Source organism: Medicago sativa, chromosome 4 (assembly GCF_051527215.1).
Source record: "Medicago sativa cultivar Bolivia chromosome 4, Bolivia_mono, whole genome shotgun sequence".
Classification (NCBI taxonomy): Eukaryota; Viridiplantae; Streptophyta; class Magnoliopsida; order Fabales; family Fabaceae; genus Medicago; species Medicago sativa.
In genome coordinates this window covers 11,005,042-11,031,761 of record NC_140752.1, presented here as the reverse complement: position 1 = coordinate 11,031,761, position 26,720 = coordinate 11,005,042, and the positions used below count along the sequence as shown (strand labels likewise).

Genomic DNA, 26,720 nt, shown 5'->3' with positions numbered 1-26,720 from the left:
AGTTGAAAGAAAATTTTAGAGGGACTAAAACGAAAAGTTGATGTATTATCAAAATATATTTAACCTTAAATTTTAAACCGCCAAAAATATAAAACTTCATATTTTGTTAAAAAATTCTAATTTTTTTAAAAAGATTCTTATAATATTATAACTGTTTCTGCAAAATCTTATTCAATATTATAAATTTTACATATGAGTTTACTTAAAATGAGGGACCAAAAGTGAAAATGAAAAACTTTTGGGAGACTAAAAGTCGAATAAAACTTTTAGAGGGATTAAAATGAAAAGCAGATATATTTATAGGGACGAAAAATATATTTAACCCTTTGTTTTAGTGTTAAATATATTTTTGGTCCCTATAAATATACCAACTTTTTGTTTGTGCCCGTTTAAATTTTTTTTTCAACTTTTAGTCCCTATAAAATTTTCAATCATTACATTTGGTCCCTATTTTTAAGTAAATTTTTATATTTTTTAATGAAATTGTGCAGTAATATGTAGAATATTGTAAAAATCTCTCCCAAGAAAATTAGATTTTTTTTATCAAAACATAAATTAAATATGAATTTTTAATCACCAAAAATATAAAAAATCATATTTAATTCTTTTTTTTTTAAATTCTAATTTTTTTGGGAGAGATTCTTATAATATTATAAATTTTTCAGCAAAATTTTATTCAAAAATATGAATTCTACATATATGTTTACTTTAAAGAAGGGACCAAAAGTGAAAATAAAATTTTTTGGGGGACTAAAAGTTGAAGAAAATTTATAGAGGGACTAAAACGAAAAGTTGACATATTTATAGGAAATAAAAACATATTTAACCCTTTTTTAAAGAAGTTAAACTAGCTCACCAAAATTGGCACCAAGTAGAATCGAACCTGAGACCTTGAAATGACCACACTTCTAGGTTTCAAGCCAACACCACTCGACCAACCCAAATGGGATTGTGTCCGTTTGTTATAGATTTAAAAAAATATATTTGATTAAAATTATATGTATAGATATTTCTTACTTTCAATTAGTAAAAAATCATAACTATATTTTTCAACGAGATTAACAATATAATAAATATAATGTAAATTTTTATCTTATTGAGTGATATCAACAATATAGCATTCTCGACCGAGACGGGGCGTCGGGTCTGTTACACTAGCGCCCAGTTACAGGCACCTGGCGCTTATGAATGGTTTTTATGGCGTCTAACGCCCACTTATGTGTCTTTTTCACCCCTTTCTCTTCCAAATTGAGTTTCGGTGTCTTCATAAAAGTTGTAGATATGGATGTTAACTTTCATTTGCCTTTGGTTGAACTCCATTTGAAAATCTACAACTCGATATATGATCAAAATACTGCATATGAATCATATTGCGCTTTCATGAAATTTCGGCACAAGTCCTTCAATGGACCCTAAAACATCATGTATTCATCCACTTTGATTCTTACTCATGATTAGCCTTTTAACTGCCTCCAGTACTACATGATCAAACATACTCGAAAAAAGTCAAATGTTTAAATATCATACTTAAACATTGCAAAGGGAACCGACAAAACAAAACAACTAAATAGACACAAATTATGAGAAATAAGTCATGAAATTACTTAAAAGATACTTGATTTAGTGGTAAAACGAGGTAATAACCAACATTTTTGTTGTTTATCACACCCCCCAAATTTAAACATTGTTCGACCACGAGTGATGCAAATGAAAAGCATTGAATGTCGGTTCCTAATTCCTAGTACCGTACAAATGAAGCATGCACTTTATAAATTTTTGAGTGGATTGTCCTCAAGTATTTCTCCACTATGTAATGTCTTCGGAGGCCTCTTGAATCTTCATTCATACTCTTCCTAATTTTTTATGAGGTGCTTTGCTTTGTCGAATTACCTGATTTTATAGTGAATTACATCAAAAACACATAAGAATTGCTTGGTTTAGGGAAAACTAGAATTACTCGACTCGATGTAAAAACATTACAAAATGTCCTTTAAACCATAGACAAATGTTCCAAAACTCCTCTAAATTGGGTCAAATCATAATTAAAATGACTAAAAAATATGCTGAAAATAACGTAAGATGACATATCATCACACACCAATTTATAAATGGTTTTATGCGTCGTGGACCATGGAAAATGTCAGTACAATTTGGACACCCACATAAAAATCTTGTATCTGACTGGTTTGAATTACATAATAGGAAGCATGTCAAACCTTCCAAAACACAGGTTTTTACACAATTTAGGTGGGTTTTAGATTATGTAATCTGAACCAATACTTGGAAGGTTTCAGATTATAAAATCTAAAATAATTCTGAATGTGGATGGTGGCTTGGTCAGCAAGGTTGGGTAATTCCATGCCTTTTCATGTGTTTTTGGACTGAATTACATGGTTGACCTCGTGTTATGACTTGCCTTGCATGTCGCTACAGTCTATGTTTGCATTTTGCTTATAAAAGCCTAGTCATACTTCACAATTTCTCATTCAAACTCTCATTCTGTTCTTTTCTTTCTTACTTTTATTTTGAGTCGTTTATGATGTCATTTTTTCACCATCAACCTTTCATACAAAGGTTCATGTCATCTTGTGTTGATAGTAAGAATGGTCAAATGGTGTTGTTCCATTATGCAAATTCGCACTCTAGATCCGTCTAGATCTGGGATTGCTAATCACAATCATCTTCTTCCACTCCGTCATCTTGTATTCTCATGTTCTCTAGAGGGTGTGCGAGAGGGATGATAAGTCTTTTCCTCCTTCTTCCTCAATCTTCTTGTACACCATGTTTAGCATTAGGTGTATAATATTTTGTTGTAATAAGCTTTATGTTAATGTAAATGTAATATGAATTCTTGATCAAACAAAAAAAATGTTGAATCTTTGCCAATTTATATTATGTCATTTTACTTTATGCCATTTTAGTAATTTATGTCATTGTAGTGAAAAGTCTAAGCAAATACAGTTCGGATTGTAAAATCTAAAAATGTCAATTACTCTTCAGACTATAAAATTTGAACTAGATAAAATGGTCAATATAACGGGCATGTGAGAAGTGAGCATGATGGAAATGAAACTCATATTAGAAAATTGGCATCCAAAGGTCGATATAATTTGGTTTATTTTACTTTTAAACATTTTTTTAAATTAATTGGGGTGGGTGTACATTTCATATGGAATCAACCTTTTCAAATGGACCCTTCATGACATGTTTATTTTGTTTGGATAGCTTTTTTTATATGAAAATTGGGATAGTCATTAGTCAAGTGGAGAGAATAAGAACTTTATTTATATTAGAGAGGGAAAAAAAAAAAAAAAGATAAGCAAATAAGCAAAGCAACTTAAACAATAAAATAGTTCCCTTCGATTGGTACTCAAAAATTAAAAGCATGCAAGTGGGGTATATAACTTATTAAACCAGCAACCAAGATCTTAGTCCAAGAATCTTTTAATTTTTGGCCACACATTAAACCTATTATGATACCAAAAGCTTATAAATCATATCTGTAATCTGAACCCATCCAAAGTTACAAGTAGGAGGAAAAGTGGTGCTTGTACTTGTACATACATAAATGACTTCTTCTCCAAGAGGCTTATCACCACAAAAGATTTATAAATTGTTATAAAATTAGTGATCCAAATCAAATAACTATATGCATGAAGATTTCTAACAAAAATATATTAGTATATTTATATAGGTAAACTACTTTTTTTTAAGGACAATGCACATATGCTCTATTAAATGTAAAAAGTTAAACCTACCAATCATGTAAAAGATATTTCTACTCCAAAGGTTAGATGTCGGCAAGTTTTGTGGTGCATCACATATGTAACAACTAATCATAGCTGTGGCCGGCCAGTCTCACAGATGCAAGAGGGAACACATATATGTTTGTATGAATCTCATGTCACATGCTCAAAAAGAGGGGGCAGGGATATGATTTTGGCCTATGCTTGACATATATTTCTGATATATAAAAAAAGTATTTCAAATTTTATTTCGTTTTGCATTATTCCGTGCTTTGAGGGTTTAAATGACGATCTTCTTTTAATTTTTGAGTAGCGTTAACAACACTGAACTATTCGCTCCTCTTCATCCACTTAAGAGAGGATGACTGAGGGCCAATTTTTTGGTATGAAATCACCTATATAGATTGATTTTATTCTTTTTGTTTAAATAAGTGGTTTCCATATATATATATATATATATATATATATATATATATATATATATATATATTTTCCTTTTATGATTTTGTCATCTTATGCGACGTGTAATTTGTTCGTCGCTTTGGTGCGGCGTTGTTTTGCTTTCTCATGTTGTAGCGGTGTTCGTTCCGTTCAGATCGACATATTAGCTCTGATTCAATGCACAATCAATGGCTTTGACGTTTAATGTTACAAAATCTAAAGGCTAGGGCATTCCATACTTTTATTTCGTATTTCGTCGTATTTGTAGGTTTTGCCATAGTTATAAGCATTTTTCCGTTGTATCATGGATTCTGTAAGTTTGTTTGTAGAATAATCATGTTTGATTTGATAATTTTAAATTTGTGTTATTCGATGTTTTTTCTATCAATTTAACTGAATAAATGAGTGCCTTCTTTTAGTAAAATAAAAGAAAAAAAAAACTAACTTTACCATTTCTTTTCCAATACTCATGTTATTATCAGATAAAATGCACTTGAGTTTCATCATTTTAGAAATGATGTCCACCATTTTAGATTTAAGGTTCACATAAATTAGTGAGACTCATATGTATTTCACCCAAATAAAATAGTGAATGTTGAAACGAGGTTGTTACTATCACTACTCTTCAAATATTCTTATTTTCATTACTCAGATTGATGGGAAAATTGTATAGTAGTGTGTACTTCTCAATTATGTTTTTTAAAATATTATTTGTCTTAAAAAATCAATAAATAAAAAATGAATAGAACACTTTGTTTTTGGTGAAGCCAAAATGAAATGAAACGATTAACATCCCACCACAAGGTGTGCATAAAATAATAACGAAGAAAAGTCGAACAAATGAACCACAAAGCCAAACCGGCTAAACAAAACAGCTGAAGCACTAAGTGAGCATCCCTAAACAAACCAAGAGATTTCTCCACCAAACATGAAAATCAAATGATAAATTACAAAACTTACCTCTAAGCCATAAAAACACCAATAATCTCACATTAAACACTTGATTAATCCAAACCTCCAAATTACGAAAAATACGAGTATTTCTTTCCTTCGAAAAACTTCAAATAAGATGAACATTTGATTGATTGTATCATTTTAGAGCACACAACCAAACCAGTAAACCCAGTAGCATGATCAAAATAAAAAATAGAAAGAACACTAGAAACACAAAACCAGTTTAAAATTAATTAAGATCCAAATTTGACCAAACCATTCACAATCAAAAAACAAATGGTCGACAAATTCGTCTGATCCGCTCCTTCCCATGCAGGCAATGACTAGATCTATCATGCATTACTCCACAACAAAACAAATTATCCTTAGTTGGAATTCTGTTGTTCAAAAGTTACAAAGAAATCAAAGACACTTTCAACATAGATGCCATGTTCCACCACAACGATGCTTTAGGCCCCCTCCTTCACACGACCTCCCTCCAACCCATATCGAACCACCATCACCAACACCATATTTTTCTATATTATATTTTTAGTATCATTAAAAATGAATACAATATTTCATACTAATAATAAAATAAATATTCCTTTCTAAAATAAAATAAATTTTAAATTTTAAACTATAAGCATATTTTTAAAATATAAATAAAATTTGAGCCGATCCAATAGTTTTTATATAAATATAACAAAATAAATTTAATTGAATTTTAATTTGAGCGCATTTCAAATTTTTTAAATCGATTTACAATTTTTATTTAGATAAATTTGAATGTGAACACCCTAATTTAAATTGAAAAAATTATAAATTTGAATGTGAACACCCTAATTTAAATTGAAAAAATTATCAATATTACAAATTTGACTAGAAATTGAAATAAACAAAGTGACAAATTTGTAATGAAATAGGTTCTTTGATTCCACAAGCAAAGATAATTTAAATTACAAAAGAATACAACACAAAATTTGAGATACACAAAACCCCAATTTGGTAAATTGATGTCGGCCAACTTGGTCCCTATATTTTAATATCCCCACATGAATTTCATTGAACCCCTCTCTCTCTCTCTCTCTCTCTCTCTCTCAAAGCCATAAAAGAATACGTCCAACTTGCATCCAAGCTTAGACTTATACTACTATATAACCCTAATCACATCCCAAACCCAAACCCCTCCCCAGAAAATCTCTCATTTCTTCATCTTCATTTCATCTTCAAAACCCTTTCTAATAACACCACTCAAACTATAACAAGATCCATCAAATCTTATTACTACTTCTTTTCTTTTATTTTTCTATATTATACAATTAGTATCAAAAAAATGCCTCCAAATCCACCAAAGTCTTCACTTCTCCTCCACAGGATCAACCACACCACCACTACGACCATCACCAACCACCACGACCTCCACGGCGAAAACAACACCCTCTTCATCAACCCTGTCACCAACACCATTCCTAATACTATAGCCCACTATCACACACACTCAATATCATCCGACCAATTATGCTCGGCGGTCGTCCAAGAGACAACCGCCTCCATCACCGCCGTTTGGTCAGTGGTTCGCCGCTTCGACAAACCACAAGCCTACAAAAATTTCATCAAGAGTTGTAACCTCGTTGGTGGCGACGGTGATGTGGGCACACTCAGGGAGGTCAACCTTATATCTGGCCTCCCTGCTGCACGCAGCACCGAACGCCTTGAGATCCTCGATGAGGATCGCCATGTCATCAGTTTTAGTGTTGTTGGTGGTGATCACAAGCTTGCTAACTACCGTTCCGTTACTACACTTCATCCCTCCACAGAGGGTGACTGTTCCGGCACGGTGATAGTTGAGTCCTATGTGGTGGATATTCCTTCGGAAAATACTAAAGAGGACACACATGTGTTTGTTGATACAATTGTTCGGTGTAACCTTCAGTCACTTGCACAAACAGCAGAGAACATTACACAGCAAAACAACAAGAGTTGTTCCTGATTTTTTTTGCTTCACATTGTATAATTTATATTGTGATCTTGTTAATTAAGTATTGTGTATATTGTGATTATTATTACTAGATTGTGTAATGCATGAGTTGGTAAATTGCATGATCAAGTTTTCTTAGTTATTGATTTATTGTTTTATTTTTTTAGGGATATTATTATTTCTTGATTTAATTTCGCAAGTGAAAATAAAACATGGATCTTGGTCATGCCTCTAGAATTGTTAGATATGAAGATCTCTCTCTCTCTCTCTCTCTTTAGATGTAACGACGAATATAGAGAATCTGAATCTTATCTTATGGGGGCTAATTCTTTTTTTAAAATTAAGCTAGTGGAAGAGAAGGTGGTAGCACAAGGAAGAAAATTATTGCACTAATTAATGGGGTGTGTATTTTTTATAAATTAATTTATGTCTTTTTTTTGAGGTATTTGTTTTGTTTTTAAATTAAGGAATTGATTTGTTTAATTATAGACATAAACTAAGTGGTTATTTATGTAATGAAGTTATGTTACCAGACATAAGTTAAGGCAAACATGACGATCGTGTATACAATTTGCTCTATAGGTTAGTGAGCGCACATTACAAAATAATTTAAAGACAAATTAACTACATCAACGATAATGTATTTTTACACGATTTTTATTTTTTGTTATGAATTTTATGTAAACTTAATAAAAGTTCTAGACCAGTTGCGATTTTTATTATGATTTTTATTTTTCTCTCTCCCTTGAATTACTTTTGTAAGGTTACTTTTAAATCAATCATAGCCTATATACTTTGAACCTTTTAAACTAATAAGTTTATGAACATGAAAGAAAAAGAGTGACAACCTTACCAAAATAAAAAATAAAAACTAGCTGGAATATTAAAGAGTATATACTTTTTTACCAACCAACACGTCGTGAAGTAATATTATTATTGGTAAAACAAACTGTAATATATCAACTCTTACTTAATTTCGACCATATATATATATATACTTCCAAGTTGCAAACTTGGGTGGTCCATCAAAACATTATTAAATGCGCAACCAGAAGAAAGTAAATTATATGTATAAACAAAACATACAAGTTGCATGTAGTAATATATAGTTTTGTGCACACTCAAGTTTATTTAATTTCAACTTGTTGTACTTTTTTAATTCAATTTGTGCGTGACTAACGGAGAGAGAGAAATAAATGGAATCAAAAGGAAGCATTGAAGAAATAGGTGAGTAGAGAAAAAAAAGGTTACATGTTTGTTATGTTTGAGTGTGAATGACGATTATTACATCGTCGGTTTGTGCAAGTTGATGAGCAAGTGGGAGAAAGGAAACACAACATGAGATAAGAAATAGACAAGATCGTGTGTAGAGAGAAGAAGCTTTTAATTAATTAAGTATCAACTTGGTGAAAGCACCATAACCTTTTAGTTTGTCCACTTTTGGGGTTTTGAATTGAATATATGAACATTGAATTGATTTTTTTTCTTCATAGAATTGAATATTTTGATATTGAAGTTTTTTTTTTCCTTTATATCGTTTTCACTTCACATGGCAATATATATATATATATATATATATATATATATATATATATATATATATATATATATATATATACACACACCTAATCATCTATGTCCCACTCTAAGTGAATATATCAGCTACATAGTACGAAAACAAGGTACCATAAGGTCTATGAAGCACGAATACGGATATGGGTGCGTCTACGATTCGATACGGGTATGTGGATACGCAAATTTTTTTAAATTTAAGATACGATACGGCTAGGATACGTTAACAAAAAATTTATAAAAAAACTTATATGTATGTAAAATACTTGAAGGAAATAAACATTGATTACTCTTCATTATTATATTATTATAAAAGTCACAATTTTTTAAAAATAATAAATGTGATAAAAATAAAAAAATGTAAAGTTTTCTTATAAGCCATATTATATTTTCATATGTTGGAATATTGAGAGAAGAATCATTAAAAGAACTTAACACAGATTTTATCTAATGTTGATTAATTGAATCACTTCTCTCTCGTTACCTTCATCAACAAGAAGTATAATTTTGCAACGGACACAGTAGAAATGTATAACGATGTTTTGCATAAAAAATAACAAAATACTTAATAAAAATATTACATTAATGTTGATATTTTAAAAACAGTCACGAGTTTTAAAATTTTTATCATATCCACTTTCTTACATGATTATATTTTTTTTATACATCTCATACACAAAAATTTGCTTTCGCAGGTATAGACAAAAAAATATGCAATGGCGCGATGCAAATATTTAACATATTTTTGCACATAATTTGTTTTAATAGAAACCTTACATTAACTGTGATAATTTTCATTTACTATCTTTTTTTTTTTTTTTGGTTACAGATGCAAATCATTTACTATCTTTAAAAAAATGCTAATAATATTTATTTATTATCTTTAAACACTTCAAAATATTATTAATGTAATTAATTTTTTTATATAATTGCTGCAATGCGACCCGACGACACAAATCTTTTATTAATTAACCAACAAAATCATCAGCAACAAAAAAGTAATACCACCGAAAAAGGAAAAAAACGATACTCCCTCCGTCTCACAATATTAGTCGTTTAAGTTTTGTGCACGATTATTAAGGAAATGATTAATTGTGTTGATTTCAATGGTAAAATTAGTGGCATTTACTAAAGAGAAATGATATTTTGACAACCATTTTTTGACAACTTTTGGACAACTTTCTCTCTCATACTCACATGATGTTGTTATTCTCTCTCTTCTTTTTTCTCTCTCCATTGTTTTTGACCAATAAGAAGTGAGAAAAACAAGGTTGTCAACAAAGTTGTCATCAAATGGATGTCAAAATATCATTACTCTTTACTAAAACACTCTTATTAATTGTAGTTAGTGGAATAGTTAAGTTAGATAAAATTCAATAAATAATGGTATCATAGTGGGAAAAATAATAAATGATGCATTGGTATTGTAAAGTAACAATTATTTTGAGAAAAAAATGTTAAAGAGACAATAATTGTGAGACGGATGGAATAGTAGAGAATTTAAGTCTCTATTACATTTTTCTTTTTTAAGGAAAAGTCTCTATTAGATTTGTTCACTCGTTATATTTTGGTTATTTGTCTAACTTGTCTTCTGCAAAATTACTTAGCCCTCGTTTGGTTGCGCGTTTGAGAGCCTCAAAAGTGAGTTTGGATAGACAAACGTGAGTCTACTTTAAAAGACATGTGTTTGGATAAATATTTTTAACATTCTTAACTAGTGCCCCGGGGGCACTGGTTAACACAACCCTTTTTCAAATTGATTCAGGTTTCAAAATCGATTTAAACAAAAGCTCATATTTGTAGCTTTTGCGTTCACGGTGAGGATTGATTCAATTTGATTTGTTATTTTAATAAAAGCTGCTATAGTTTTCCATGTCTATCCTTACTTCCTTTTCTAATGGTGAGTTTAGAAATTAATTTTGACGGTGCCGTTTCAATTTTGTTTTAGTGAGTTTCTACCCCCATTGTATTTTAGGGTGAGTTTCGAAACCCATTTTAATTTTCATTATGGATTTCTACACGTTTTTATGGACTTCTTTTTATTATATCTAGTTATCTACTCATTATATTAAGTTATATAATTTGACCAATAAAAAAATTTAAGTTATATAACCTAATATCTATAAATAAATAAAAAATTAGAGGTATAACTAATTAAATTAATAATACAAATAAATTTAAATAATTATAAAATAGAAATGAAATCTAATTTTAAATATACGTATTAAAGCCCTTTTAGTAAGTATACATTAAAAATCAATTTTGATTGAAACTACCCAAACATCATGAATTGGTAAGAATCACTTTTATGTCAATATATCCAAACATAAATCAATTTAGATTCAACTCACTTTTACCAAAATCAATTTTGTAAAAACCAATTTTCTCTACCTCATAACCAAACAAAATAAATAAAAAATTAGAGGTATAACTAATTAAATTAATAATACAAATAAATTTAAATAATTATAAAATAGAAATGAAATCTAATTTTAAATATACGTATTAAAGCCCTTTTAGTAAGTATACATTAAAAATCAATTTTGATTGAAACTACCCAAACATCATGAATTGGTAAGAATCACTTTTATGTCAATATATCCAAACATAAATCAATTTAGATTCAACTCACTTTTACCCAAATCAATTTTGTAAAAATCAATTTTCTCTACCACATAACCAAACACACACTTAGAAACACAATAGCGCCATTGCGTTTTATTAGAAATCGTGGTTGGGCCTAACACAACCCCACAAAACCGGCTTGTGAGGTGAGGATTGCCCCCACTTTTATTAGAAATCGTGGTTGGGCCTAACACAACCCCACAAAACTGGCTTGTGAGGTGAGGATTGCCCCCACTTATAAACAAATTGTCAGGCCAACTCCTAACCGATGTGGGACTCTTAACACACCCCCTCACGCTCAGGATTGCACATCTGGGTTGGGCCTAACACAACCCCACAAAACCGGCTTGTGAGGTGAGGATTGCCCCCACTTATAAACAAATTGTCAGGCCAACTCCTAACCGATGTGGGACTCTTAACACACCCCCTCACGCTCAGGATTGCACATCTGAAGCGTGAACATAAATGACGGGTGGCCCGATAACGGAAACCTGATAACAGGTGGCCCAAAGAATCGTGAAGAGGCTCTGATACCATATTAGAAATCGTGGTTGGGCCTAACACAACCCCACAAAACCGGCTTGTGATGTGAGGATTGCCCCCACTTATAAACAAATTGTCAGGCCAACTCCTAACCGATGTGGGACTCTTAACACGTTTTGTGTGTGTATGTGTGTGTGTTGTTTTTTTTTATGAAAGGGTTTTTTCAAAGGATTTATGTTTTTGTTTTAATTAATTAAAGAAATTTACAAAACTACCCTTACATTTAAAATTGGTTTGATTAATAGAAGTTAGTATTTTGGTAAAAGATAAGTGAGAGTAAATTTATCAACTTCTTCATATATATTTATTTTTTTGAGAGGAACTTCTTCATATATATATATACACACACATTGATTCGGTAATAATTGGTTACATGAAATGGAAAGATAAATTCAGTTTTCATTGGTAATAATTGGTAATAATTCAGTTTTCATTTCCAATTAGAACACTACTTTTTCCCGGATGAATATAAATCAAACGGTCTAGATTTCAAGTTTCATTCTTTAGATTTTCTAAAAGATCAAAATTCGAATATTCTATAAGTCGTTTGATCTAAATCAAACAACCATTAATGTATGACCATGAATGCTGGAATCCAATTGCATTGGAATGAATCCATTTTCTTTTTTCACTCCTTTTCTAAGTTCCTTCAGTTTTCAACTAAATCAAAGATAATGTAAGACTAGAGTTTTAAGTTTTAGATTTATTTTTATAAAAAAAAGATCCTTGTTTACTTAAACTCAAGCCAAAAGTTGGTGATAAGTTTGATTGTTTTTAACTTAGAAAACACATCTTGGATAAAATCCACTATATGCATGATGATAATAAACTTCTGACCAACCAGTTGCTAGAAGCTTAAAAAAGGATATTGCTATGGTAACAAGAGAAACAAAAAAAGTTGAATGCAAATGGCAATTAAGGAACACCAAATAGTAGTGTTACACACCAATTTGGGAATCAGAATCACTTTTCATTCTCTTGTAGCATTTTTAACAACTATTCTAGTTGTCACTGCCATATATCTAACACAAGAAGGAGGACAATGGTCTCTTGAAAAGACTACCACTTCTGAATCAATGTCAAAATGTGACTTATTCGATGGTAAGTGGGTTTTTGACAATGAATCTTATCCACTCTACAAAGAACAACAATGTAAGTTCATGTCTGATCAGTTGGCTTGTGTGAAGTTTGGAAGGGAGGATCTTAGCTACCAGAATTGGAGGTGGAAGCCTCATCAATGTGACCTACCAAGGTATTATAAACCACATCTATGTTGATCAGATAACTTTATTTTGAAATGTGTTATAAAGTTGATTTGTAATGTTAAAATACGAATTGTAGTCTAGTTTTCATCCAATTGTCGAGATCATTTGACTGAGAAAAATATTTTAAAATTTGAGCCGGATTTAATTATACGGTTCAACTTGGTAAACCAAGAAACGGTCAATTTGCTAATTGGTTTGATCTTCATCATACGTAGTATGGTTTTAACTTTTTTCTTATAACATTTTTTAATAATTTCTTAAAATTGTATTTGTTATCTTATTGAATTGTGAATAAACCAATTAAACAAACTGCACCATATAACCTAAATTGATTTTCCATGTAAATATTTGAAATGAGAATATGGAGACACTTTTTCATAACATATTTTAATTATTTAAATTGTGTATGTGTTTGATATTTTTTTTTTAATAATTAAGTTTGGTTATATAAAATTTTGAGCTTTCTTGAAATTTATTTACTTTTTAATGTTAATATAAGGTTCAATGCCACAACATTGCTTGAAAGGCTAAGGAACAAGAGGCTTGTGTTTGTTGGGGATTCACTCAACAGAGGACAATGGGTTTCAATGGTTTGCCTTGTTGAATCTTCAATTCCCCTAAGTCTCAAATCCATGCAAACCATTGCCAATGGTTCCCTCAACATTTTCAAGGCCAAAGTGCGTAGGTCTATAGGAGTAGAAAGATACATCAATTTAATTTCATCAACTCATTATCAAACATATTTCACTTATACTATATACAAATGAAAATTTGATGTGTAAACTCACAATTTATTCCATAAACTATATCACCCTCTCTTCTACTTAGTCTCTAAGTAACATAAAATTTTCGTACAAAATTATTATAAGATTATAATTTTAAACTTTTTCCTACAAAATGTTTTATGACCAAGATTTTTTGAATTGACACATTTAATCAAAGGAATACAATGCAACCATCGAATTCTATTGGGCCCCATTGCTTGTAGAATCAAATTCAGATGATCCAGTGAACCATAAGGTGCCAGATAGGACTGTGAGAGTTCAAGCCATTGAGAAACATGCTAAGTATTGGACTGATGCAGATATTATAGTCTTCAACACATTCCTTTGGTGGAGAAGGAAAGCAATGAATGTTTTGTAAGTACAACACCAATCACTTTCTTTGATCAACTTGCCTATATCAAACTCTTTTTTAGTGTAAATTGTGATTGATGTTTTCTCTAGAAGTAGAAACTCGCAATCTTCTTTAGTCTCACGATTGAGACAATAATATGATTGGTGCCAGTTTGACAAAACCAAAACATTATAGATTGAGTTTTGAGACATACTATCTATTTTATTTTGTTTTTGTCAAATTAAATTGATATTGATCAAGTCATTACCTCATAAGTTGTAACAAAGAGAATCATAAACGATTATTTTTAAAAAACGATGTCAGCGCGCCCTCATTAAAGTTTCGAACAATTTTTAAGTACTAGTCCACGTCATATCGCCTTAAAAATTGCCTATCAACAATTAATCCAATATATTTCCACCCACCAAATATGATAGTGTTGTAATATTTTCACCAAATATAGAATGATTCCTATCCTAACTCCACTAGTTAGCAAGTTGATTTTAATAGTGACATTTTAACTACAAGCAGGTGGGGGTCATTTGGAAGCCCTAATGGAGTATACAAAAAGGTAGCAATGGTGAGAGTCTATGAAATGGCCTTGAGGACTTGGTCTGATTGGTTGGAAGTCCATATTAATCGTAACAAGACCCAATTATTTTTTGTTTCTATGTCACCTACTCACCAAAGGTATGTGAACCTAAATATAATAAATTATAACTTGCTTTAATTTATTTAATTAAACTATATATTATATGCTTGTACAAATAAATTAAACAATTATATGCGTGAAGTAGACTATTTTATGATCAAATCAAAGAACAAATTTGATTTATAATATTTAAGATAAAATGATTTCAGGGCTCATGAATGGGGAGGAGCAAAGGGTGAAAATTGTTACAAAGAAATAGATCAAATTAAAGAAGAGGGATATAGTGGAAATGGTTCTGTTCCTAAAATGATGCAAGTGGTAGAAAATGTTCTAGGAGATTTGAAATCAAGAGGTTTGAATGTTCAATTGCTTAACATAACACAGCTATCAGAGTACAGAAAAGAAGGTCATCCATCAATATATAGGAAGCAATGGGAGCCTCTAACAGAAGAGCAAATATCAAATCCAAAATCTTATGCAGATTGCATTCATTGGTGTCTCCCTGGTGTGCCTGATACTTGGAATGAGCTTCTTTATGCCTATATTTTCCATAGATGACAAACATTTGATATTGAAAACTTGAAGTACAATATGTTACATTTATGTTTGGTTTGGTTTGTCATCTTGTTTTCTCTTGATGTTGACTGAGGTGAGGGAAGTTGAAGTGTAAAGAATATTGTCATCCCTAATCCTCAAAAAACATGCATATGCTAGTTTTTTTTTTAATGTCTTATGTATTACTTTCAACACCATGATACTTGTTTACCTTACTAAACAAAAAATCAGACCTAGTTTCAAGCTGAATGACATAAAAGTAATGGAGAGAATAATTGGATCGAAAATTGCTCGACAAACTTATATGTTAACTCTAATTGAAACTGCACTAGTGTTTAGATAAGATGAAACAAACATTTTTCAGCTTAATTGTAATCTCAAGTTTGAGTCAATCCCTTAAAAAACAGCAGCGTTAGGAGTCTCGAGGGAGAGCTTTTCCATTTTGTGATTATATCTAGATCGGATGATTAGTTTATGTAGTTGCTTGAAGTATACTCGATTCAAACTAAAAAAACCAAATGGGACATAAATATCAACGAACTGTCTTGAATTCCAAGAAAGATGTTAGAAATACAAAGTCATTTACCAACATACAAAATGTTTAAGCCTGAAATATGATTGATCCAATATGTGTCATCTAATGCAAAAACATTTGAAATAAAATAGGACAAGGACATAGCAAAATTGCATTTGGCAATGGAACATCAACCTAGGCACGGCAGTGTCTGTCGTGCAAGTTGAGTGACAGCAAACTCACTTCTAACAGCTTAGTAAGTGACTCTGAGGAGAAAACTTCATGCTTAACTTTTCCAGAGGGTGAAAAATAAACCTCTGCAAGTTCAGGTTCGTCCGAGGTAAAAACTTGTGTTGTTCATATCCCATTAGTCCTTTTCTAGTATTGATCCATTGCTTGTGCATCTTGGTTATTATTACCGATAGCTCCAGCTTTCCAATCACCATAATTTCCACTAGGGTTACTCATGTATGTTAGGATTGTTGAGAGAATAGAAAAGGGAAAAGTGAATTGTGAAAAGAGAAAGAAGAGAACATTCTGGTTAATTTTTGTGTGCATGCAACTACTTCTTATTCGTTGAATTCAATAGTACATATACAACATGGTGATGGACTTTCTATACCATACATAGGCTCAATAATATCTAACAAACTCATATAGTAAGTTACTTGTATATCAAGTAACTACTCTAAAACTAACAAGTCAAGATCAAAGTCTAATTTGAATTATGCTTCAATAATGTAAAACTAAAAGCCAAAATTTTTGTCCCATATATCCTGCAAACTAGAACGAGATTTTGAATAGTTGAAGACCACCATTAGGTGCAGGTCCGTCCCTATGAATCTGGAGGCTCGGCTCTCATAGTAAAAATAGACTCTTAATAAAAAATTAAACGCGCAATTTTTTTAAAAGATTAATTTTCTATTTAAATTGAAAATAACACTTGTATAATGATTACTAAAGATGTGTCTTTTAACTTAGAAATAGAAACATGGAACATGATTTTTTACTTAGAAATTGAAATATGAAACATATTTATTTTTCTTTTTTGAGTGGGGGTGGGGATATTGAGCAATTATTTTTTCTTGAGGCCCATTGTTTTGGGAGGCCCAGCTCGGTTGAGCTCTTTGCACTCCCCAAAGAACGGCCCTATTTGGGTGGAACCTTGCTTAGTGTAACACAAAGAGATTGACAAATTGATCGGGAATAATGGAGTTCATATCCTTATTGGAACAATCATTTGCTAGACTTAATTTACCTCTTGACCAAACTTCAAAGCACCTAAAGTTGAAATTTGTAGAAGCATAGATGTTACCTTTTTTTCACCAACTAGCACATCTAGGAAAACTGAAAGTGAAGTAGAAGACAACACATTTGAGACTGTATTTCATGACAATTTGGATCCCAAATCATATTTTGAATTATTATATAAGAAAGTATATACTTCTTTCTCCTTCTTCCTTCATTGAAGGAACAGTCACATAATTTGTTTATACTTTGTCCCTAATCCGTATACGTGATGTCGAGTACTCCATTACCTTCCAAACATGATGTGAGTTGAATTGGAAGTTCTTTAAGTGTTGTCAGAATGTTGTTACTCCTAATTATAAATGTGAGACAAAATCATATTTGAATGTTGCAAACACACAAGAATCTCAATAGATCTTGTGTTGATTATGTTTTTCAAATCGTTGTTATTTTTGTCACTAACCTGCATTTCTACTTTCGAATTTGATCGAGAGTGATCACTTAAATGAGTGTTTCTTATTTTGCGATGGACTAACTTATGTAAAGTATAATTTGTTAGGACTAAATACCATCTCAGTCACAATATTTCAATATAACTTAATTTGGTTGTTTGTTGGTGCAGAAGATCCTGCTATATTAAATGGTTATGATTGAGAGAAAATCTCAACTCATCAATAATACAAACCATTATTTACACTTGAAGACATAGAGAATGAAGATGTGCACAATGTTACAAAATTGGGCAAAACAATTGAGGGACTAAATTGTCCCTTCAAATTGAATGTCTCAACTTCAAGTTTGTTGACTTTTTTTTTTTTCCTTCTAAAGGTCTAATTTGGATTTCATAGTTGGGTGGGTGAGAGGCAAGAATGAAACTTCACTCTTATAATTTATAATGAGAGTATTTTGTTATTTATATTAAAAAAAACACTACAAATTTGTGGAAATTTCTCTCTATGAAAGAAAAGTTGGAAGCTGACCTTTCATGAGGCGGGTAAATTAGTTGAGCTATTTGTAAACTATTTAGGCTTGATTCATCCAATATTTAGTCAAACTCGTCTATTGAATGAAATAAACAAACTACGACTTAATATTGAGCTCGATTAATTAAATGAGTCGAGTCCAAGACTTATAAATTTGACATCAATGGCTCATTCTCGTGTGTGTAATCACTTGATCATCTATAGAGAGAAAATAAAATAGATTCAACTTTTGTACCAAAAAAAAATAAAAAATAGATTCAACTTAAGATCGTTTGAATCAGATAGTTTGATTAGTACAACAATGTTAAAACTCTTGATAAAAATCTTCTTCGTCCATTAAAATCTTATCCTTTCCAAAATTAGTTTCGGTTAAAGTTTTTTGAACAAATTCAAAATTAGTGTCCTAATTACTTGATCTTTCCATTTGTTATTTCTTGCACCAAGTATATATTACTCAAGAATGGAAACAATAAACAAATCCTAATTACTTATGTTTCCATCATGGCAAGGACCACTTTGCATACCATTCCATTCAATCTAACAAAAAACACATCTCATCCAAGATTCTTTGTTCTCTCAACCACTACCAGAACCCCACCCACAATAATTGTCACAACATAAGAAACAACGTCAAATGGTGAAAATGAAAGTCTACTTGGGTCAAACTGCATCTTCTTCTATAACTTCTCAATCCATAAATTAAGATTCTATACTACCCAATCAATAACCACAATACAACTTTCATTGACAATTCAACAATGAATCCATTCTATAGCACCAATATGCATCGACATTTTTAATTAAAGACATGTCTAGTGTCTAACAGGACACTCATGACATATGATTATATTCAAATACTGCCTCTGATTTTATTCATAGGACACATATAGGTCAACAAAAGTTCATATATTTAGTCAAATTCTTAACCAAATAGACCATATTTTGTTGACCAAATTGTTTTTGTATAAATTAAAATTGGGGAATTAGTCACTTTAGTCCTTGAATGGGGAACGATTCGTCAATTTAGTCCCTGAATGCAGATAATATGCAAAACAGTCCCTGCATGGTCAATTTAAGGGACTAAAGTGACTAACGAAGTCTACATTCAGGGACTAAATTGACTAACGGAGTCTGCATTCAGGGACTAAATTGACTAACAAAGTCTACATTCAGGGACTATTTTGCAATTTATCTGCATTCAGGGACTAAATTGACGAATCGTTCCCCATTCAGGGACTAAAGTGACTAATTCCCCATTAAAATTAAAGAAAGTATTTTATTTTTCTCAAATTATTATTGATGTTGACGTGTCAGTGTCATGATCGGATTTCCTGTCTCGATATGTTTTACTAATAGATCTAAATGAAACATTGAACCATCCTTCAAACTTCAATTTTCCAAGTCAAAGTTTCTCGTCAAAGAACCAAAGTACTCCCTCCGGTCTCATATGTAAGAAAAGATTCTTTTTTTAGGTTCATTGAGTAATTAATGTACATAGTCTATATTATATGTAAGATACATTCATTAATCTATGAACCTAAAAAAAGAATATTTTCTTACATTTGAGACCGGAGGGAGTATATAAGTCAAAATAGAAAAACCCAACAATCCTTTAACGCAAACTATGCAGAAGATGAAATGGAACAAAAAGAAAGTTCCAATTTTTCCTTTTATCCTTCTTCTGTTATTAGTTTTCATAGCATTCTCAACTCTCCACAATGGTAGTACCATTCACAAATTCCATGAAAACCCACTTCACATTCATCAAGAACAAGCTTCTTCAACTACATATGTTAAACCTAATCTCCCTAATCACCTCAAGAAATCTCAAGGTATGCTTGCATGAATTTTCAGTTCAAAACTTGCTTAAAAATGTGAACTTTATGGTTTAAGTTTAAGCTTTGTAATTTCACTTTGATTTTGTTTGTAACTTTCTATTTTTGTGTTTTGTTGAAATGGGTTTGATTTGAAAATGGAATTTTAGACTTAAAAATGTAAACTTTATGGGTTAAGATTTGTAATTTGAGTTTGATTTGGTTTGTGACTTTTTTTTTTTTTTTTGTGATTTGTTGAAATGGGTTTGATTGGAATTTTATTATTTTAGAGATTTTGGATAGATATAGTAGATGCAACTCTACTATAGGGTATAGTGGTCGGAAAATTGCTCGGCGTGGCGGTTCAAAGAGTTCGAGTCATCGGAGAGTGAGTTCGGAAAGCTGTGATGTTTTTTCAGGCAAATGGGTGTTTGATAATGCTTCATATCCATTGTATAATGAATCAGATTGTCCTTATATGTCGGATCAATTGGCTTGTCACAAGCATGGAAGAAATGATTTGGGGTATCAGCATTGGAGATGGCAACCACATGATTGTGATTTGAAGAGGTGCTTTCTATTTTTAGCACTTTTTTATTGTTTCTTGTGAGCATAATTAAGTTATGGTTTTGTCGGTGGTACTAGTCAATGACCTTTTTGGATTGACTTGTTTGAGGTTAACTATTAATATAAGCACTTGCGAGACTGTTTGAGAGAGCTTATGAAAACAGCTTATGACTTGTCGGTAAATTGTTTTCAGCTTTATCCATAAGCTCTCTATAGCTTATCATAACAACTTATAGCTTAGATGAAAACAATTTGACTTTATTTTATCTTTTGTTATAGACGTAGTTATATATAAACACTTATATGATAAAGGCTTAATAATGTTGTTAACCAAATAGGACCTAGCTGGAACGAATGACCTAGTTGAAAGTTTTAAGGCTATCGACTTAACATTAGTTTGTGAATTTAATGTATAACCTAGATTGAGTTGTATGTAGTTCCAAGTAGTATAACATTTGTTCTATTGTTCAAGTGGAATAGGGAATTGGAGTTGTTGAAATTCTTATGCTTTTTGGCGTGTCCAAAAGCGTCAATAGAAAATGATCTAATTGAATGTTTACATTTGTTGTCATGATGTTATCCACTTATCATCTTTTACTGCATTCAACGAGTCTCGCTGAACATTTAAGATAAACAAAGATACATTAATAAGTTCCTAAATGCTAAAACAATTTCAAACTTTGTAATAACAAAGACAAAGGAAAACAAACTTAATCTATTCATGAGTGCGGCAATGGGAACCTACACTGTGATAAGCCAAATATACAGGTTTATAACAATGTTTATAAAGCAGAATAAAATGTGAGACTATCGAATTCTGGTGTTTTAAAATATGTACTCTTGAATTGTCAGGTATTTGCCAAATGATCCTATTATGTATGACATCTTCACATGCATATAAATAAGATCATACATCGGGCCCCCCACAACTGTGCTCTTTTTTTTTTTTTTTAATTGTGAATGATTCAATATAAAGCAAAAAAAAAAAGTTTTCAATCACCAAACAGGTCTTATGTTTTTTGGTGACAAAGTATGTTATTTTTGTGAGGCTTCACTGCTTCACATCTATTTCTTGTCTAAAACAGGTGGAATGTAAAAGAAATGTGGGAAAAGTTGAGAGGAAAAAGGCTAATGTTTGTTGGAGATTCCCTTAATAGAGGGCAATGGATATCTATGGTATGCTTGTTACAGTCAGAAATTCCTGCTGATAAGAGATCAATGTCACCAAATGCTCATCTTACCATTTTCAGAGCAGAGGTATGAATTGAACCCCTATAGTTGAAACTTCTGTACGATGTTTATGAAAATGATTCTAGACACATAAAATTGATTTTGATATGTTTGAGTGGTGTCGGTTGGAATTCATTTTGGCTCTAGAATTGATTCTAACTTGAAGCTGGGGTCTCTAACTGTCATCGTTCAACTCACTTTATGTGAATTTATCCATACATAAATCACTTCACAATCAACTAAAATTTATTTTACTAAATCAATTTTTGTCACTGTAGAATTAAACACACACTAACCGTACCTTCTTCTGTCATTCCACACACAACATTTCTTCTTAAACATTCAATGTTCTAGTAAGCAGTCGTTCTAGTAACCACCACTTGAGAGTCTCATTATTTGCACACTGGTATTCTTCTGCCAATTTTTCAGGAGTACAATGCAACAGTTGAATTCCTCTGGGCTCCACTTCTTGTTGAATCTAATTCCGACGATCCGGTGAATCACAGACTGGATGAACGGATAATTCGTCCTGATTCAGTTCTGAAGCATGCAGCACTCTGGGAGCATGCTGATATACTTGTTTTCAATACATACTTGTGGTGGAGACAAGGCCCAGTTAAGCTATTGTCCGTATCAGTTCATCAATACACAAAGTGAAGTTTGTCTACTCTATTCTGATAGGATCTTGTGATTTGAACTTTTGTAGATGGACTGATGAAGAAAATGGAGCTTGTGAAGAATTAGACGGACGAGGAGCTATGGAGTTGGCCATGGGAGCATGGGCCGATTGGGTTTCTTCTAAAGTCGATCCGCTCAAGAAACGTGTCTTTTTTGTAACCATGTCCCCGACACATCTCTGGTGAGAATCCAATCTTGATTCTGTATGATTATCTGTTAGGAGGAAATACTTTTGCTAGCAAGCATTCTTGGCCGTGAAACTTTAGCTTGAATTTGTGCTAGCTGCCTAGTTCTTTATTAAACTGACATGGTGCATGTCTCATTTTTGTTTGAAAAAGAGCAGTGCTATAAGTTACGAGAAAAATAATTCATGGATGTCACAACATTACACGCGTCACTTTTTAAGAATCAAGTAAATTTTTCGATAAGATTTTGACAGAATTGTGATGAACCTTTTCATAATATCAAGCAATTTGTATTTGAAAAACTGCAAACCATGTTTTTGAGCAAAACTTGTCTTTTGTAACTTTTGGCCAAATTGTGATTTGGGAATTCCAAATGCCAAATCAAAGCAGTTTGTTTGTGATTGGCCTATATAATAATTTTTTGTTGAGATGCATTCTTGGAACTCTTGGCAGAATTATGTTCTATGATACGTATTGGGAGCAGAGACCCTGAACTGATGATAGAAACCTTAGGGTCCTGCGTCTATCTTGGACCTAACCTAATTTCTTGGTGGTCAAGAAAGCAAACCCTAGTAGCTCATTCCAACGTACAGAAGTCTTGCTAACACAACTTCAGAGGATTTGTGGATACAGTCTCTTCTCTTCTAACTGAGCTCAAAGTTCCTTTCAACCTATCCTGTACTGTGATAATCTCTGCATTATGGCCTTGTCACACAAACCAGTGCTCCATGCCAAAACAACCCAGCATGCTGATCTGCTTACAAAGCCTTTGTCACCTCTGAGGTTCCAAAGTCTAAGGGACAAAAGCAAACTCAGAATCATGGACAATCCACATAGTTCACTAGATCTGGGGTTGAAGGGTAGATAATAGAGTAACTGTTAGTATTAGCTATGAAAAACAGAAAAGAGAAAAGAGTCAAACAAGGCCTTATTGCTGTAACTAACTCTTGCTGAGTCTCAGCACAAGTCTCACTGGTATAAATACCAGTCGCCTATTCGCATGTAACTAACTTTGTCATAATCAGTAGAAAATTCAAAGAGCTTAGATCTCTAATTTTCCCTGGTTTTTCTGTTTCCACACTCTCAACTGAGATCCCTCTTTATATTACATCTTATATGTTTGTTTTCATTTGGATTTAACTCAATGAGAATTCAATGCCATTGTGTTTTTATAACTAGAGTTTTTAACTCCCTCATTCTATGTATTGACACTGCAAAAATACTATTTATGGTCTGAGTTTTAATTTTCTTTAGATACCATGTCACATTGTTCGTGTAGTAAGCATTTTGTTCGGTTGAAATGTTTGAGCTACAGATTGGTTCAGTTGGTATGAATCTATTCACATAGAAGAAATGAAATGGAGTAGCATCCCCTTCCCTTAAAATCTTAACTTACATCCACTATGAAGAAAATTTGTACTTCCTCCCTCTCAGAAGTGGTACTAGTATTTATTTAATTTTTTTTATAAGCAGTGATACTACTCTTTCATCGTTACTAACAAAACTTTAATTAGAGAGGGAAATTTAGAGATGGAAAACATAAAATTCGTCTCTAATTCTGTCACTAAAATTTATGTTGAGAGAATTAGAGAAGAATTTTTTTTTTTTATCACCAGTTTTCATCACTAATTTTATTTTTCTAGTAGTGAATGTTTGAGGGGTACCTAGTTATGAATAACTTGGGAAAAAGGAGTCGTAGATGCCACTTGGTCATTCTCTAGTAATTGCGTGGTATTTACTGAGTGCCCCTTCCTCTCCGCACTGCCGCACATATCATTATAGGTTTAACATTCCCTTTCCCTTTGCTAGGTCCCAATGAAGCATCCCACATTCCCAAAGAAAGTTTTTACTTTTATTGATGTTATTTTTTATTTTTTGTTATAAAATTAGACACTGAAATGGCAAAATACGTACAGGTCTAATCATGTGTCAAGAAAACTTGCTGGTCAGTGATGTATCAAGATTTTTTGTGTTAAATATACTTTTGACCCTTAAAAAATTGACAAAATTTGATTTTCATCTCAAAATTTTATTCTTTTTTGTCCTCCCAAAAAATATAAAAAATTGTGTTTTTAGTCCTTGTGAAAAGACTGATGTGAGACGAGAAGCGGTTATTTTTGTTAAATGTAGAAGCTAAAATGAATAAAACTTCTACGAGATGAAATTCAAATTTGACAAATTTTACAGAGATAAAAAAAACATACTTAACCTATTTTTGATTTTCCAGTTTCTTATTAATTAATTTTTTGTTAGGCAAATGTTAGTAAGTTAATGGGTATGTTAGTTTTTACATGGTTCGAACTCTAAATCTCCTGCTTAAAACTCCTTTGATGTCCACTGGTTTTCCAACTGAGCTATCTACTTCGGACCAGTTTCTTATTAAACATGTTTATACAATGAAGTTCCCAAATTAATCTTGTTCAAATAATAGGTTTTCGTCTCATATCATGATTGCCACATCCCACATCTGCTCTTTATAGTATCCGAACATTAGGAATCCAAACACCACACACTGTAGTTTTACACTGAATTAAACATGTTGATTATTGTAGTGACTAGGATTATTCTCCCTATTTAAAATCTTTGATACAGTTTTCTTAGATTATTATTTTTCCTTATTAGTTATTTTCTCGTGTATGTATATATTAGCACATCCCCTTTGTATAATACAAGGTGATCATACTAAACTATTCAATTAAACCTTTTCTCATTTAGGAGCCGAGAGTGGAATCCAGAAAGTGAAGGAAATTGTTACGGCGAGAAGAAACCTATTGATGTCGAGAGCTATTGGGGAAGTGGTTCTGATTTGCCAACAATGAGCACTGTGGAGAACATCCTAAGCAGTTTAAATTCAAAAGTTTCTGTCCTCAATGTTACTCAACTTTCTGAGTATCGAAAAGATGGTCATCCTTCAATTTTTCGCAAATTTTGGGAGCCTCTTCGCCCTGAACAATTGTCAAATCCTCCGTCTTACTCTGATTGCATACATTGGTGCTTGCCAGGGGTACCTGATACGTGGAATGAGTTACTATTCCATTTTTTATGAAATTCATTGCACAATTCAATTTTGTTAATCGAATATGATCATATGTGTATGATAACCGCGACCTTTGCATTTGGAAAGCAGCAAAAGCTTCTGCTCTGTTGTTTGATACAAGGGTGAAGAGAATCTGCTGAAAATTAAGGGAAATTTGTGCAGATATGTTAAAATTTAGTTTGATGTAGAAAAGGAATTAATAGAAACAGAGATAGTTTATTTGTTTGATTTCTTTTTAATGTAATTTATTCAGTTTTTATGCTTTTGGCAAATTCTTTTGAAGTGTTTTCCTTTAGCTTTAGGTGTTAGAAGTTTTGATTGGAATGCTTGTATGGTGTTGCTTCACAAAATCAAGGTTACAAGCATTTTTGACATGGTCTTTTGTGTGGATTAGTATCTTGGATCTTTTAACCATGTGTAGAGGATTTGAATTCTAGTTCTGGTAATGAGTATAAAGTTGCATATGTTGAAAGAGAAGATGCACTTTGATAACAATTCATTTGTACCATATATATTTGTTTCAACATCACTTATGTGAACCTTCACCTTATCAATGATGTTGCAGAATCCACATTTAGAAGTAATGAAATTTCTTGTAGAAGGTACTCCAAAAAAAAAAAAAAAAAATTTTGTAGAAAAGAATTGTGACACATTCTTGCAGAATCCACATTTTCTGTTTAGCATTCTCCTTTTTATAAGTATCTTGTTCTATGTGAATCAACTCACTAAGACAGTTTTTGGACTAGGCCTGAGTATATAATCCTCGCCACCTAAGGTACGATAGAACACTTCATGTGCTCCTTACCGCACAGGAGCGCAACTCCATCAATCAAGACTATCGATATGATCTCTACCAAACTCCCGTCTTCTCTGTCGGATTTCATAAAATCTGTTACAATCAGACCCGTCTATGTAAAGGTGACTTCGCGCCACCACAAATGACAAGTCACATTTTTCACCACTTTTCTACCGACTCTCCTATTGAGTCTACTTTGTAATCTCGCTGGTGAACTTCCTCTGCCATGAATGAGAATA

The 26,720-nt window shown here is 31.9% G+C and overlaps 2 protein-coding genes and 1 pseudogene across 3 annotated transcripts; all 3 read left to right on the top strand.

Moving 5' to 3' along the window:
- Positions 1–6,192: 6,192 nt before the first annotated feature.
- LOC146926267 (abscisic acid receptor PYL4 pseudogene) lies at positions 6,193–7,327 on the top strand (annotated as a pseudogene). Its single transcript, XR_015034076.1, has one exon. The product of XR_015034076.1 is annotated as an abscisic acid receptor PYL4 pseudogene (transcript).
- Positions 7,328–12,193: 4,866 nt separating this feature from the next.
- LOC146926266 (protein trichome birefringence-like 34) lies at positions 12,194–15,626 on the top strand. Its single transcript, XM_085758655.1, has 5 exons — positions 12,194–13,093; positions 13,606–13,783; positions 14,049–14,245; positions 14,754–14,912; positions 15,084–15,626. The coding sequence occupies exons 1-5, from the start codon at positions 12,744–12,746 to the stop codon at positions 15,430–15,432; spliced, it is 1,233 nt and encodes a 410-aa protein (XP_085614781.1). The 5' UTR covers positions 12,194–12,743; the 3' UTR covers positions 15,433–15,626.
- Positions 15,627–19,788: 4,162 nt separating this feature from the next.
- Positions 19,789–26,214, top strand: TBL35 (TRICHOME BIREFRINGENCE-LIKE 35). The gene is made up of 6 exons (XM_085758654.1): positions 19,789–20,006; positions 20,279–20,558; positions 21,641–21,812; positions 22,215–22,411; positions 22,492–22,644; positions 25,364–26,214. Exons 1-6 carry the CDS (start codon positions 19,799–19,801, stop codon positions 25,692–25,694), a joined length of 1,341 nt encoding a protein of 446 aa, XP_085614780.1. The 5' UTR covers positions 19,789–19,798; the 3' UTR covers positions 25,695–26,214.
- The last annotated feature ends 506 nt before the right edge of the window (positions 26,215–26,720 follow it).